Source organism: Ursus americanus, chromosome 13, assembly GCF_024610735.1.
Source record: "Ursus americanus isolate L20-20 chromosome 13, mUrsAme1.1.p, whole genome shotgun sequence".
Taxonomy (NCBI): domain Eukaryota; kingdom Metazoa; phylum Chordata; class Mammalia; order Carnivora; family Ursidae; genus Ursus; species Ursus americanus.
The window spans coordinates 5,137,204-5,152,832 of NC_142139.1; the positions used below are offsets into that span (position 1 = coordinate 5,137,204).

The following is a 15,629-nucleotide window of genomic DNA, read 5'->3' on the forward strand; positions in this document are numbered from 1 at the left end:
ATAAGTGACATTTTGCAAACCACATTGCCACAAAATAATCATAATTTGTTTCCTTTTTTCTTACTAATAAGATAGATTTAATAAGATAGATTTGAAAAGAGGAGCTACCATTTATTGAGCATTTACAATTTGCCGGATACTTTATATTTGTTATCTCATTTAACCCCCATTGCAATCCTATAATATTATCTCTGTTTTACAGATGAGAAAAGTGAGATTTACAAAGATTAGGTAATTTCCCCAAGATTATAAACTACTCTGCCCAAGTAGCAGAGTGAAAGATTTTTAACTCAAACCTTTTTATCTTTCTATAAAATGCGGCTGAATTGTTTTGTTGGCTGTTAACAAACTTTTGATGTACCTAGGAGAAGCTCCTTGAATAAGTAACAGAAAAGAGAATACTAGAAACATTTGAATTGTAACTTCTAGTGTTCCTTTTTCTCAAGTAGGAGATTGGTTTATTTTAGTGGCCTCTTTACCTTTGAATAGATCTGGGATATACAACCTAATTGTGTGAGGAAGGGCTACCATGTTGTGTAAGTTGTGGTTTGTGTGAATGGTGCCTTTTGTATTTGGGTGGTGTGTGGGCTGCATAAGCTATGCTGTGGTTCTGATATGACTACTAAAATATTAATGCTTAAAAGAGATTAATATTTTTTCGCAGCTTCAAAGACACCCTTACTTAGTTATTCTCAGAAGGACCCAGCATTCTTATACTGGTTTTAAGACAGGAGGCTGCAAAGTTTTGCTCCATATCTCCTAAAAAGTTTTTGGGTAAACTCTGTAACATCTAAAATTGACATTGACATCTAAAATTTTTAACCAGAAGTCTAAATAGTTGAAGGTACGTAATTTTTCAACATAATGCATATATTGACTTTTAAAATAAATATGTTATATTATTCTCTGTATCCACTAGAATGAACCTACCATCATCCTTTTAAAAAAGGCCCAAATGAGCCTTTCTTTAACATTTTTCTCCTTAATGTCATACTGTTTCTCCTGAATGTAATAATATAATGTATTCTTAAGCTAGAAACTCCTTTTAGCATTCTGTCATACTTCTCTTCTGTGGAAATTTAACATTTTACTTATTGTCTATGACCATAAGTGTCTAAGCATTAGCATTTTTTCTTCTGGATTGAACTGTCAACACTATTATTGTTAGCATATAGTTGGTCAAAACAACATATAAAAAGTATGAATTTGCGTATTTTTTATGCAAAGTAAATTTTGACTGGAAATACATCTTTCAATGAGATGAATGGCTCTCCCCCATCCCTACCATAGCTATATATGACTCATTACTAAAATAAAATAAACTTTATTTTTTTTTAATTTTTAAAAGATTTTATTTATTTGACAGAGAGAGCACAAGCAGGGGGAGCAGCAGGCAGAGGGAGAGGGAGAAGCAGGCTCCTTACTGAGTAAGGAGCCCGATGCCTGGCTCAATCCCAGGAGCCTGTGATCATGACCTCAGCCAAAGGGAGATGCTTAACTCACTGAGCCACCCAGGCGCCCCTAAGATAAACTTTAGATAAATTTCATTCATAGTTTCTATTTTCACGCATATAATTGTTAAGAAACTTTGTTCAAGTAAAGTAGATTGGAATGGTATTGAAAGGCTTTTGTTAAAGCAGTATTGTTCTTTGGAGTTTTTTTAATGTGTTCAACCTTCTGAGTTACAGGTCAGAAATTTTTATTGTTGTTTGTTAGATTTAACTTTCCAGGTTGTAGATGGATAGTAGCGTTATTACTTTCACGTAGCAGTTTACGATTTTGAAATACCTTTAACTTTTATTATCTCAGTTGATCATCAGGTGAAGCAAGCATATCATATTTCATCTTCCTTTTATAGAAGAAGAAATTGAAGTTTATAGAGTTTAGGTGTCTTACCCAAAAACACAAACTCCCTAGGTGGGGTGCCAAGATCAATATAGATCTTCTGCCTCCAAACCTAATACTTGTTTTACTGAATCAGCAGTTATTCAAAATATTGTGAATTTCATTGTACCATTACCAGTACAATATCATATCCTTTAAATGTATTTTTATCAAAGACTTCAAGCTGTGGTAGAGGTCATTTGTTTTACATGTGCTATCTCGTATAACCTAATTGTCAAAGGCAGTCTTCATTTTCAAACCAGTGAGACAAATTTTATTCTTCGTCAGAAAATCTAATTTCATTTTTTTAATCTAAGGAAATGTGTTCCTGGAGTTTCAAAGGAGTATCATAAGCTCCACTGAGAAATAAATTATAGCATATATCTCCTAAGCCAAATTACTAAAAGTAGTCAAATTTAAATGTCAAAGATCTAATATGGTTAATTTTCCTTTTTTATAGTAGGTTATAAAAACTAGACAATGAGTCGATATGCTGTTTTCATTACCAAATTTGAAATAAAGCAGTGCAGCATGTACTTAATATGCTATTTACGAAGTGAGGACTATCTTGAAAAGCATTGATTCCTTTGGTAAATATATACATTGTGTGTATCAAACTCTGATATTTGACTTTTTTAAAATATTTAAATAGGAATCAAGTATAAAAATCAGAAATAACTGTTGATTTCATGAGACATCATGATAAAAATGTTCCCATGTAATAAATCAAAAAAAGAAAAACATATACCACTAAGTGATAATGGGTTCCCCTGTTAGTAAATATTTTTTTTGTTGTTAAAAGGAGGCAGAATTAAATATTGTATAAAGGAAAAGGAGGTGAGAAGTGATTATAATCCTTATAAATACTTTCTGATAAAATAGGTTGCAAAATACTTTATTGAACATCTCATATTGACTCTGAAAGAAATTATGTAGAATCTTTATCTGTTAGTTTTATCCGGTGTATCTTGAAAAAAATTGGTCATCCTAGAAAACATTCTACTTGTTTTTAAAAGAATTGATATTGCTAAGAATACTGCTCTGTTGAAATGTTCTTTTTTTAATGACTTGCCCTGTTCCCTATAGGGATAAGTATTAGGAATAGCTGAAAATAAGTGTTTTTAATTAAATATACACAAAAACACGTTTTTAAAGTTCAATAATAATAGCTAATAATTATATAGTATTTAGTATATTTCAGGCAACATTTTAAGCTTTGAAATATATTAATTCATTTAATCCTCACAACAACCATTTGAGGTAGTTATTACCTCTTTTTGCAGATGATATAAATGAAAACTAGAGAGGTTAGTAACTTGCCCAGGAAAACGTAGGTGGTAAGTGATAGAACCTAGAATTGAACGTGGAATCCCCATCTTTATTCATAGCGTCCTGAATATGAATTCAGTGTCCTGCTGTTTGTTTAGTCTTATTGTTTTTGCTTTGTTCTCATGGGACTCTTTTAAAAAAAGCAGGGGGTTCTCTTACAGTAGTCGTTTTTGAGCTGCGTGTATGCAAAATCATTAAATAAATTCATCGTCACTCCCACCAGTCTACTTTTCAGTATTTCTGAATTAAGAATATTCCAGCGAGGGGCGCCTGAGTGGCTCAGTCGTTAAGCGTCTGCCTTCGGCTCAGGGCGTGATCCCGGCGTTATGGGATCGAGCCCCACATCAGGCTCCTCCGCTAGGAGCCTGCTTCTTCCTCTCCCACTCCCCCTGCTTGTGTTCCCTCTCTCACTGGCTGTCTCTCTCTCTGTCAAATAAATAAATAAAATCTTAAAAAAAAAAAAAAATTCCAGTGAGCACCAACCCTATTTCTAACCTATTTTGTCTTTAACTGAAACATGTATGAAAAGGTAAAAGAAAGTCTGTAGATACAGGGTGCCTTGATTAATCATTTAAGGAAGGAGGAAGCCTTCTTTCCCTTTAGTGCCAGAGAGATTTTTATATCTCAGGGTTATGTATTATGGTAAGATGTAGGTTAAGTTAAGAGTATGTGTTTCCTTTGTAAAGTGAGAGAATGGCTGTCATTAACATAGGCACTTTCTTAGGTGGGTAAATTTTAGAAAGAGAGTACTATGGAAATTGATTCCCTTAAAACCATTATTTTGCAAAGACTTGGAAAGTCTTATATTATGTGTACCTAGTTTGAAGACCAGCTTAGAAAAGATAACACTCAAAAGTCTGACCTCTTGAATTTAAAAAGCTAACTTCCACGAGGGATTTGTTCTCTTAAGACTAGTTTTATTTTTTCCCAGTGTAGCTGTATCCAGGGAACAGTGAAAATGCCTTTTATTAAGCAGCTCCAAGGATATGGTCTCCTGGAGAGTTTTGCCTGAAGGTACTTTAATATGAGAGGTAGTAAACTGAATGTCCTTTGTAAAATATCGGGGCCCAGTTGATAACAAAGCTCTTCATCATGTTAGGTTCTGTCTGTGAGGTGTATCTTGCTTCTTGATTTACTAGATTCACATCGTGAAAGCTCTGATTAAAACAGAGTAAGTTAGGATACAGCATTCCCGCCCCATTTGGTGGTGGTGGTAGTGGGTGGAGTGGGAGGTACTCCATGTACATTTCTCCAGTGGCTTTCAGGCTGAGCTCTAGATGTCATACTCTACCACCTCATATATGCAATCCGAGTACCTCATACGTAGGTTCTGGCTCTTAAAGAAGGTCTAAATCAAGGCACTCGGGAAGTTCGCATAACCATTCACATATCCTGGAGTAGATGACTTGGCTGTCACTCCCCATTTGTTGTAGTTTGCAGGTACTGTGCCCAGCCTAAAGCAGGGCATTTAAATAAGGATTGATAGTTAGTCTGGAGTCACAAATAAAAATGTCATATTCTTGTGCCATTAATATTCTCAAGAATTAAACAGAGTTTACTTGGACAAGCAAAGGAAGGCTAAATTCTGAGCCTAGTAAGAGTCACAGCACGGGAAGGCTTTAAATCTTGACACTTTTATCCTTAGCACTTCTCAAAAAGGATTGCATCTTTTTTCAGGGAAGTATAAATGTGAGTATGTTGTACGAAATTCTGTTAATATAGTACATTGACATTCATAGTATAAGATAAAATGATGCAATATTACTCTATTCTGTCTTATTTATAGGTTTGTTCCAGTGCACTAAGTAGTTGCTCTTTAGATTTTTTTTTTTAATCATTGTATAGCCATCTCATTTGTTTCCAATGAAGCATTGGATATTTTTCCAATAATAAGTGAATCTGTTTTTAATTCAGTAAATGTGGAGGAAGAGAGGAGTGTTTTATCATACATACGGGTTTGTGCTGTAGTTTGGCTCCTTTGATTAGTTACACAGTCAGCAGTCTGAATATTGAGTCAGTCATGAAAAGAAGGGATTCTCTTCTGATTTTTTCCTGCTTAGTGGCCTCTCTTAGTGCAGTAAATGGAGTTTCTTCTTTCTCGTTTCTTCTTATTGTATACACACACTTGTACTTTTTAAAGTGCAATGCTAATTGCTTTTTGAGAAAGTACTTCATTTTTAAAGAGGTTCTTAAATTGAGGAGTTTGTTTTCTCTAAAACCTTTTTACAATTAACTTGTGTTTAATTGCAGACTTTTTAGTATATTTAATGCAAGGTCTAGTATTAGTCAAATTTTCGTTTTAAATAGGCTTTTGTTAGAGGAACATGCCACTGTGAATTTGGTCTTTCAAAGTATCAGATTGATTTCTTGTATTGCCTGAATTTATTTTAGTTCATATTGATTTTTACTTTCTCAGATGAGTTTGTGGTAACTACTATCTTATCTATATATATTTTTGAAAGCTTTTATTTATGAGAGAGAGAGCAAGCATGAACAGGGGGTGGGGAGGCCAGAGGGAGAGGGAGAAGCAGGCTCCCCACTGGGCACAGAGCTGCAAGGTGGCTTGATCCCAGGACCCCAAAATCATGAGCTGAGCTGAAATCAGGTGCTTAACCAACTGAGCCACGCAGGCGCCCCTGTTTTATCTGTTTAAAAGATGTCTCAGCAAAGCCAGCAGATTTTTTTGTGACTTATTTGGTCCTAGTGGGAAGATCAAAACTTCACTCATCGACAGTTTAACCTTTGCTCTCTTCTGAGCTTAAATTTTTCTCTTTAATAGCATTTTTCCTATGATAGACATGAGTTATATTTATTAATGTAACATGCTAATTTTAAAAGGTCCCCTGAAAGAAAAAAGAAAGAAAGCATCAGCGGACTACCATGTGATTTTGGTGGAGCAGGGCTTTATTGTGCTTCTGATATTGTGCAATGTCCTTAAAAATTAACACATGTTTCTGTGTTTTTTCTTTTATTTTTTTTCAAGTTGACTTATAGATTTTCTTTATAAGGATACTTATTTTTATATTTAATTGGGATTATTTTATTTTCCCTCTTATAACTTTGTGAATGTTAATTTTTAGCCTCATTTTACCAGATTTATTAAATAAGAAAAATACCCAGTCACTTTTTTTGAAGAGGTGTTACACAGTTAACAGCTGTGCCTTTTCCACACTATCTTCCTTCTCAGCGTGACTTACACAGAGGACCAGTCTCATCCACCTGCTTTAGACTGACGTGTAGGCAATAGGCTGAGATGATTGGCCATCTCAGAAAAGTCCCTGTTTTGTGATTGTCACACTTGTAGGACCACAGTTAATGAGCTTTTTTTTTTTGAGCATCTGTGAGCAGAGAACTATTCAGAATACAGTTCTTTTCTTTAACTGTCATTCTTTTTCCGTTATGAGAACTGAGTTACCATCAAAGTGGCATGAGCAGAAGCAAGGTATCAGGTGTTTGCGTGTGTGTTGAATGCGGTATAAATTCATTTCAGTGGAAATGATCACTGCTCACCAAGAATGTACAGTCCCAAAGGAAGTACACCACAAGGGCCCCAAGGTCAAAGAAGGTAAACATGTATAGAGCTCAGTAAAATTTTCAGAGTATCATTGCAGTTTCCTAACTATGGTCAGTGTAATACGTGGTACTTTTTTCACACTTAAACCAGTTCATGTAAAAGCTGCTTTTACTAAACTGCTTTGCAGAAGTTTTCTAACGGTTCCAGTTTTGATAATAAATTTGCTAACATTAAAATGCATGCTGGGATGTTCTTTAGAATGCCAGAGTTCTTTCTCACTTTTAATGCAATGTCAAAATTTTATTTCTCATCTTTCCTGTTGGTTTGACTCTTGTGTTTGTGCTTTCCACTTTACAGGCATGCAGTATGGTGACTATGTTAATAATCAAGCTAGCTCCGCACCAACTCCCTTGTCATCAACTTCCGATGATGAGGAAGAGGAGGAGGAGGATGAGGAAGCAGGTCTGCTTTAGCTTTACACCAGTTCTTGATCTTTTCCTACTCAAATTTTCTTTTTATGTCCACAGTCTGTGAGCCTTTAAAAAAAAAAAAAAAAGTGTCTGCAGATTTAGCTCCATGGACTTGGTTGCTTTGGGTTATAGACGGTTGGGTCACTTGAAATGAAGTGTTTCGCTTGTTTGTTGGTTTTATTTTTCCTCCTTTGGATACCTTTTACTATTTTATAAGTAACAACGCATCTTTCATGATGATAGAGTGCTTTCTTCTTTCAGAAATGCATTTCTCTCATGTCACGTGCCAAAGAATGAGCCCTAACTGAGGCTTTTGGCTTATGATTGCTTTAGCACCCTTTTAGGAATAATGTTTTATTTTCTGCTTTGCATGCCACTTTAATATGATCAAAATGAGCCATATGGATTTTATAATAGTGAAAGAGAAATTGGCAATGTTTCTTTGAGGTCCTTTTTTGGCCCTTCTTGTCATATATTTAAAAGACCCAGAATTTGTAGTTATTACCCTGCTTCTTCAAGTAGTAGTTCACATCTTGCTAGTGAAGAAGTTGTATATACGATTATGTGTTGCAGCCTTTTTAATATCTTTTTCTGGCTTTGCTGGGTAGTACGCTGCTCAACATTAAGCAGCTCAGTTCCTTCATTAATTCTATAGTTTAAGACAACCAGTAAGTGCTGACCTTTCCAGTTATATATAACCATGATTCTCCTTTGGTCATCTTTTTTTTTTTTTTTTTAAAGATTTTATTTATTTGACAGAGATAGAGACAGCCAGCGAGAGAGGGAACACAAGCAGGGGGAGTGGGAGAGGAAGAAGCAGGCTCATAGCAGAAGAGCCTGATGTGGGGCTCGATCCCAGATCGCCGGGATCACGCCCTGAGCCGAAGGCAGACGCCCAACCACTGTGCCACCCAGGCGCCCCGTCCTTTGGTCATCTTTATTATTGAGTAGAAGGACTTGCTCTATAAACAATATGTTTAAATACAAGTTTATTTCTTACGCATTTTTTAAATATTCAGATCCTTGTGCACAGTTTGTGGAGGGTAAAAACAGAAGGTTATAGATGGGGAGTAATTTTTTTTTCCTTAAATATGTAAACACCCATCTATCTTTTTGGATTTTTTGTAATTTTTAAATTTTATATAATTTCAGTCTTACAGAAAACTTGTAAGAAGTGTAAAAGAAACTCCCATGTACACTTATATAAACCATTTTTGCCCCACTTGCTTTATTATTATGTCTTTTTTTTCCTACATCATTTGCAAGTAGGTTGGCGTTACCATGTACCTTTACCCCTCCGTACCGTAGTATGTATTTCCTCATCGTAAGAACAGTGTCTTACGTAACATAAACGCAATACAGTATTCAGGGTACTAAACACTGATGAGGATCCAGTTGAAGGTCATCCATTGAATTTTGTTGCCACTTCTATTTAGACTCCTTCCATCTAAGACAGAACCTTTCTTTTTCTTGACTTTGACATTTTTGAAGAATACAGGCAAGTTGTTTTTCAGAATGTACTTCAATTTGGGTTTATCTGATGTGTCCTTGTGATTAGACTCAAATCATGTGTTTTTGGCAGGATTACCACAGAAGTAATGTTGTGTTTTTAGTGCGTCCTGTCCAAGACACATGATGTTGATTTGTTCCCATATTGATGATGTTAACTTTGATCACTTGATTAAAACGGTGTCTGCCAAGTTTCTCCACTGTTAAGTTACCACTTTTTCCCTTTGAAATTAATAAGTAATTTGTGGGGAGATTTTTTGATAGCATGTAAATGTCCTGTTCTTAATTAAACTGTCACTCAGTTTTAGCATTTATTAATGACTTTCTAATTCCAACATTCTTTCTATATTTATGAGTCAAGATTTCAGTGTAAAGGAGAGCTTTTTCTTCTCCCTCGTTGACTTCTTTGGGTTCATATTGACTCATGGATTCTTATTTTATTCACTCAGTAATAATCCATTACAATCATTAGTTATTTTGATAGCAGCTTGTCCTAGACATGGCCAGTGACAGCTCCTTCAAACTGTCTTTTGAACATGTTCCCATGAATCTTGAAGCACTTACTTTAAGCACATTGAGGCCTCAGTAAGGTATTCCTAGCTCATCTTACACTGCTACAGCCATGGACTGAGCCATTTCTCCAAGGCATCCCGTTTCCTTTAATGAAGAAGGGTATTTTAGAAACAAAGATCTGATTGTAGTATGTGGTTATTGCTACTAATGGGTCATTATTCTGAGGCCCTGTATTATTATTATTATTTAACATATATATTATTCAGATCCTCTCATGATCCTTATTTTGCACATTCAAAAATGTACTATTTTGTATTATATATATATAATATATATATATAATACAAAAATGTATTTTTGTATATTATTTGTCAGCCTAACTTTTGCCCTCTTTTTTGATTACTATTTTTTAAATTCCAGTGTACTTAACTAAATTACTGTCATTTTTATTCTGCTTGTAATTAGGTGCAGTTTTTGAAAAATCTGTTTCCTTAGACTGAAAAAAAATTGGGAAATCAAAAAAATTAAGCATTTATGGCTTTTCTCCTATTGTCTTGTTTAATTACTTTTTTCTTGAATATATTACAGATTAAAAATTTCTGAGTTTTTTCTTTAAGGTTTTATTTAAACTCCAGTGTAATATTAGTTTCAGGTGCACAATATAGTGATTCAGCACTTCCATGCAACACCCAGGGCTATCACAACAACTGCCCTCCTAAATCCCTATCACCTATGTCACCCTTCCCCCCACCCACCTCCCCTCTGGTAACCATTAGTCTGTTCTCTATATAAAGAGTCTGTTTCTTGGTTTGCACCCCTCTCTCTTTTTTTCCCTTTGCTCATTTGTTTTGTTTCTTAAAGTCCACATGTGAGTGAAATCTTAGGGTATTTGTCTTTCTCTGACTTATTTCACTTAGCATAATACCCTCTAGTTCCATCCATGTCATTGCAAATGGCAAGATTTAATTCTTTTTTATGGCTGAGTAATATTCCATCGTGTGTGTGTGTGTGTGTGTGTGTGTGTGTGTGTGTGTGTGTGTGTGTATACTACCTCTTCTTTATCCATTCATCAGTCGATAGATACTTGGGCTGTTTCCATAATTTGGCTATTGTAGATAATGCTGCTATAAACATCGGGGTGCATGGGTCCCTTTGCATTAGTATTTCTGTATCCTTTGGGTAAATACCTAGTAGTGTAATTGCTGGATCATAGGGTAGTTCCAATTTTAACTTTTTGTTGAACCTCCATACTGTTTTCCAGAGTGGCTACACCAGAAAAATTTCTGAGTTCTTAGCTCAGTGGCATTTAGATTTTAATAATACCTGACATTTTTGAGCACTTAGTATGTGCCAGTTGCAACACTAAAGAGCTAATGGGTTTTTGTGTCAATTTTTCTAGGTTCAAATCCTGACCTTGACACTTACTAGCTTTGTGACAATTTTCTTAAACTCATTGAGTCTCAGTTTACTCATCTGTAAAATGGGAATAATAATAGTAATAATTACGTATGGTTATTTTGAGGATTGAAAGTATTCTTTGTAAAGAGCTTAGAACGTGTCTGGCAAATCAAAAAGATTAACAGTCATTAACATTGAGATTATGTTCTTACTGCAGTTTATTCTTTTCAGTAATCCTGTAAACCAGAGATAATTGGCTCCATTTTACAGAGTTGACTATGATGTGAACAAGCTAGCTAAGTACTATTTGTCTCTGGTCCCACAACTGCTAAGTAGCAGAGTAGAAGGTGAAACTGGTATCTCTCTTATCTGCACAAAGGTGTGAAAAGGAAGGAGTCCCTGTTTCCTATTGAGAACACAAAGCACTGGAGTATGAGGAAACTAAAGGGCATGTGGCAGTAGTCACTACTGTATCACTTACATATTGTCTTCCTCCTGCCTTTTTTATTACGCAACAAAATATTAAGACTGCACCATGGACATTTTTACTAGAATCCTGTGTTCTCAATTCATGGTTTGTTAAAAAAAAAATGCATATATTTGTTGATTGCAAATTAAAGACATGTTCTGAATGGGAAAGAAAATGTAGCTTTTAAATGAATTTAATTTTATTTTTTAAAACCCTGCTCAGTTACAATAATTTTTTCATGTGTAAAGAGGTAAAAGAAAGTGGCTCAAATTGTTGTGGGGACTACATATAAGGATTTATATCAAGTAGAAATTTAGAGTGCTCTAGTTTTTAAACATTTCAGTGGTATTCATTCCCTATATTCGTGGGACTTTTGTGTGTTTAGTTTATATGGAATTGTTCTCCACTTTTGAAAAAATTTATTGAACAATAATGAAATATTAATGAGTAGGTGCAGAAATCATTCGTATTCCTCATTATAGTTATGGTGTAGATTTTGTACTAGGGATATCTTATATTTTGTTAGAAGCTACTAAAAGTTCGGAATTGTTGGAGAATAACCTTAAAGGAAGCTTGAACAAGTAGCAAGCTATCAGGTTCCCATATGATTGTATCTTAAATTCTGCTCTTTAAGTTTCTTCAGTCACAGGTATTCACTCCTTCAGTTGTTAGTGCGAGAGTGGACCTGCAGTTAGTTTTAGGTCCCGTACTGCAGACAGATACTGTCATACTTGTTGTAGTAAGGACTACTGACTTGAAAGTGGGAGTGAAAGGAAATAAGGAGTGAAATAAAAATTGAGAAGTGAAGTGATATGAAAGGGGGGAAAGAACACAAAGACTAATTCAGACTTCGGACTTTATCAGCCCTGTTCCTGGAAAACACGGTCGGCGAATGTTCTGCTACCTGCTAAACAAACTCTCAGGCACTTTTCCTCTGAGGGATTTTCATGTTAGGAAGAGGCGAGAGGACAACAGGTAGCTTTCTCACATGGCTCTGGGAATGTGACAGCCTGGTGCTGTGTTTTGTCGGTGCGAGTGGAATAAAACTTTTGATTTTTCATAACAAGTTTTAAGGTCATAGTCAGTTTTTGTTTGACTTTCACACAGGTTAATAGTAATTAATCAGCTCCAGGTACTACGTCAGAGATAATGATATGTTTCTGGTTTGCCTTGGGTATTTTAAAAGGTAATGTTGTATTTTGACACAGAACAAATTAAGTCGACTCCTGTAGATAGCAAGACAATGTTGGCCTACTTAGGTCTAACTTCCAAAGAGAATTTTTTTTAATCGATTATATAATACAGTATTATCAACTATAATACTATGCTATACATTAGATTTCTCAAACTTATTCATCTTACAACTAGAAGATTGTACTCTTTGACCAGTATCTCTCCCTTTTCCCTACCCCTCAAAAGAGAATCCTTTAAAGGGTTCAAATCTATCTTTCCCTTTAATTGATGTAGTATTTTATTATTTTAACAAGTAAATATCTTTCAGCTGAATTCAGTACGTATGTATTTTTTAAATTTTATAAATTGAACACATGTCCTGGGTCTCTGAAGGATATAAAAGGATATTCATGCCACAAAAAAAGTGTTTGAGGGTTTCCAGTGTTCATTTACATTAAAAAGAAAATGTGATACCTGTTACCGGACAGTTAGCTTATAAACATGCTATGCATATGTATGTATGATTGCTGTAGCTGGAAACTCCCAACTTTCTGTATAGTGAGAGGGGGCAGAGTATTAGGGCTACAGTGGAAGGAGATTTGGTACCAGCATCTAGAGTTAGAACTCGAAAGGTACTTTCAAATAGAAATAGTATTCAAGTGGTAATTAGATGTCTAGGCTAGCCCCAAATCTATTAACTGAAATACTAAACATTTCAAAATGCTCTTTTTTTTTTCTCCAGCCATGGCAAATGTATAGTATTTAATCAGTAATACAGATTATGTGTTTTATAAGTACCTGCAAACTGGGCCTATCTAAGGTTTAAGAATGAGGACAAGTCCCTACGCTACTATTCATTTGAGTAAAGCCAGCTTGTACGGAGAAAGCGGTATTTTGCTTGGTGTCATGGTTCCAGAGATTAACACAGTAGCATAACCTCCTCCATATACTCATAATATGATGGGGAAGCATATGTGATTACGGTGTATCTTGAAAAGTACATTAAGTAAGGAGTGAGAAAATGTCCTGACATAGAAGAGGAAATGATTTTCCATGGGTATATCAGAAAGGTTTTATGGAGGATTTGAAATTTGAAGGATGAGTATGAATTTGCCATGTGGAGGAACAGAATCTCGGTTAGTGAACCAGTATCTACAGTGCAGAATTGCAAGAAAGATGGTATGTTGGGTGCAGAATGAGATCAGTGTGATTGCATCATAAGGTAAAAGGGAAAACGGTGTAGGAATAGGAGAGAAGTAGAGGTGAAGAGGGCAAGTAGACGCCACATTTTGAAGTTCCTTATGATACCACAAAGGCGCTTAGACTTTGTTTTGTAAGATGGTAGGGGAATAATGAAATCAAATATTAACTTGTAGAATGTATCTCTTAAAAAAATACTGCTTTGACTTGTGTTGGTAGTGATATCGTGGCCTAATTAGAATTAATAAGTTTTAGGAAAGCTTAAGGTGTTTAGTTCAGTGGTTCATCTGGATTTAAAACTTTCGTCATGGCTTGCTATTTTAACAAGTTGAAAATAGAGGTTTGCATTGGTTCTTCCTAAGGTGAATTTTAAAGGAAGCTAGCAGGTTTTAAATTATTTAATAAATAAAGCAGAATATTACTCTTTAAAAAATTTATTCATTTGAGAGAGAGGATGAGGGGGAGCAGCAGAGGGAGAGGGAGAGAGAGAGAATCTCCAGCAGACTCCCCACTGAGCATGGAGCCTGACACAGGGCTTGACCCCAGGATCCTGAGATCATGACCTGAGCTGAAATCAAGAGTCAAATGCTCAACCTACTGAGTTACCCAGGCAGCTGAAAACAATATATCTACAAAATTAATACTTTAAATCTTTAAAATAATTTGATATGTATAAGCAACCTTTTAAATTTGTTTCAAGAATAATTATTTCTTGATATTTACATTTAAAAGTTTTTCTTGATCAGAGAAAATGCTATGTATTTTTTAAATAATAGCTTTATTGAAATACTGTAAAATTTACTCATTTCAGTTGTACTATTTGGCAGTTTTTACCATAGTAACAAAGTTCTGCAACCATCGCTATGTAATACCAAAACATTTTGATCACCCCCAAGTAGAAACTTCATACCTTTTAGCAGTCACTTCCTGTTCTTACCCTCCTCCGTGGGTACATCCGCACAGCTCTAGGCAACCACTCATCTACTTTTCGCCTCTAGATTTTCTGAGCGTTTCATATAAAAGGATCATATAATAATGTGGATTTTTGTGACTGGCTTCTTTCTCTTAGCATAATGTGTTCAAGGTTCGTCCACGTTGTGGCATATATCAATACTTTGTTCCTTTTTATTGCTGAATAATACTCAGTTGTGTAGCTATATCACATTTTATTTATCCTAAGTTGACAGACATTTGGGTTGTTTCCAGTTTTTGGCCATATGAATAATGCTGCTATTAACGTTCACGTACAGTTCTTTGTGGAGGTTTGTGTTCTCATTTCTTTTGAGTGGAATTGCCAGGTCATTAGTTAACTCTGTGTTTAACCTTTTGAGAAACCACCGAACGTTTTCCAACATGACTGCACCCAATTACTGTCTCACGAAGTTTCCAGTTTCTCTGTATTCTTGGTATTATCTGTCTTTTCAGTTATAACCACTCTGGTGGGTGTGCCGTGGCATCTCACTGTGGCTCTGATTCCCATTGCCTTAGTGCCTGATGATGTTGAGCATCTGTCATGTATTTATTGGCTATTTGTTTATTTTCTTTGGAGAAGTGTCTGTTTAAGTCCTCTACCTATTTTTAATTTGGTTATTTATCTTTTTATGATTGAGTTGTAAGAATTCTTTTTATATTCTGGATACTGGACCCTTATCAGGTGTATGATTTGCCAATATATTTTCCCATTCTGTGGGTCGTCTCTTCTTTCTTGATGTTTGGAGCATAAAAGTTTTTCATTTTCATAAAATCCAACTTACTCTTTTCTTCTTGTTGCTTGTGCCTTTGGTGTCCAATTTAAGAATCCTTTGCCAGGGGCGCCTGGGTGGCACGGCGGTTAAGCGTCTGCCTTCTGTTCAGGGCGTGATCCTGGCGATCTGGGATCGAGCCCCACATCAGGCTCTTCTGCTATGAGCCTGCTTCTTCCTCTCCCACTCCCCCTGCTTGTGTTCCCTCTCTCGCTGGCTGTCTCTATCTCTGTCGAATAAATAAATAAAATCTTTAAAAAAAAAAAAAAGAATCCTTTGCCAGTCCACGGTCACGAAGATTTACTCCTATATTCTCAGATTTTTGGTGCTTACGTTTATGTCTGTGACCCACTTTGAGTTAATTTTGTTGTAGGGTGTAAAGAACGGGTCTAACTTTATTTTGCTTCATGTGGCTGTCTTGTTGAAAA

General features: G+C 35.5%; 1 protein-coding gene across 7 annotated transcripts in view; it reads left to right on the forward strand.

Moving 5' to 3' along the window:
• Positions 1-15,629, forward strand: part of SEC24B (SEC24 homolog B, COPII component) — an 84,918-nt gene that overhangs the window by 30,479 nt on the left and 38,810 nt on the right. For 3 of the 7 annotated variants that reach the window (XM_045799173.2, XM_087866390.1, XM_045799174.2), the window contains exons 4-5: positions 6,704-6,778; positions 7,085-7,189. The exons of 2 other annotated variants lie outside the window; for them this stretch is intronic. In XM_045799173.2, coding sequence (XP_045655129.1) covers positions 6,704-6,778; positions 7,085-7,189 — 180 coding nt within the window. The remainder of the gene's footprint in view (positions 1-6,703; positions 6,779-7,084; positions 7,190-15,629) is intronic. 2 more of the 7 variants (XM_045799176.2, XM_045799175.2) reach the window with 1 other exon arrangement.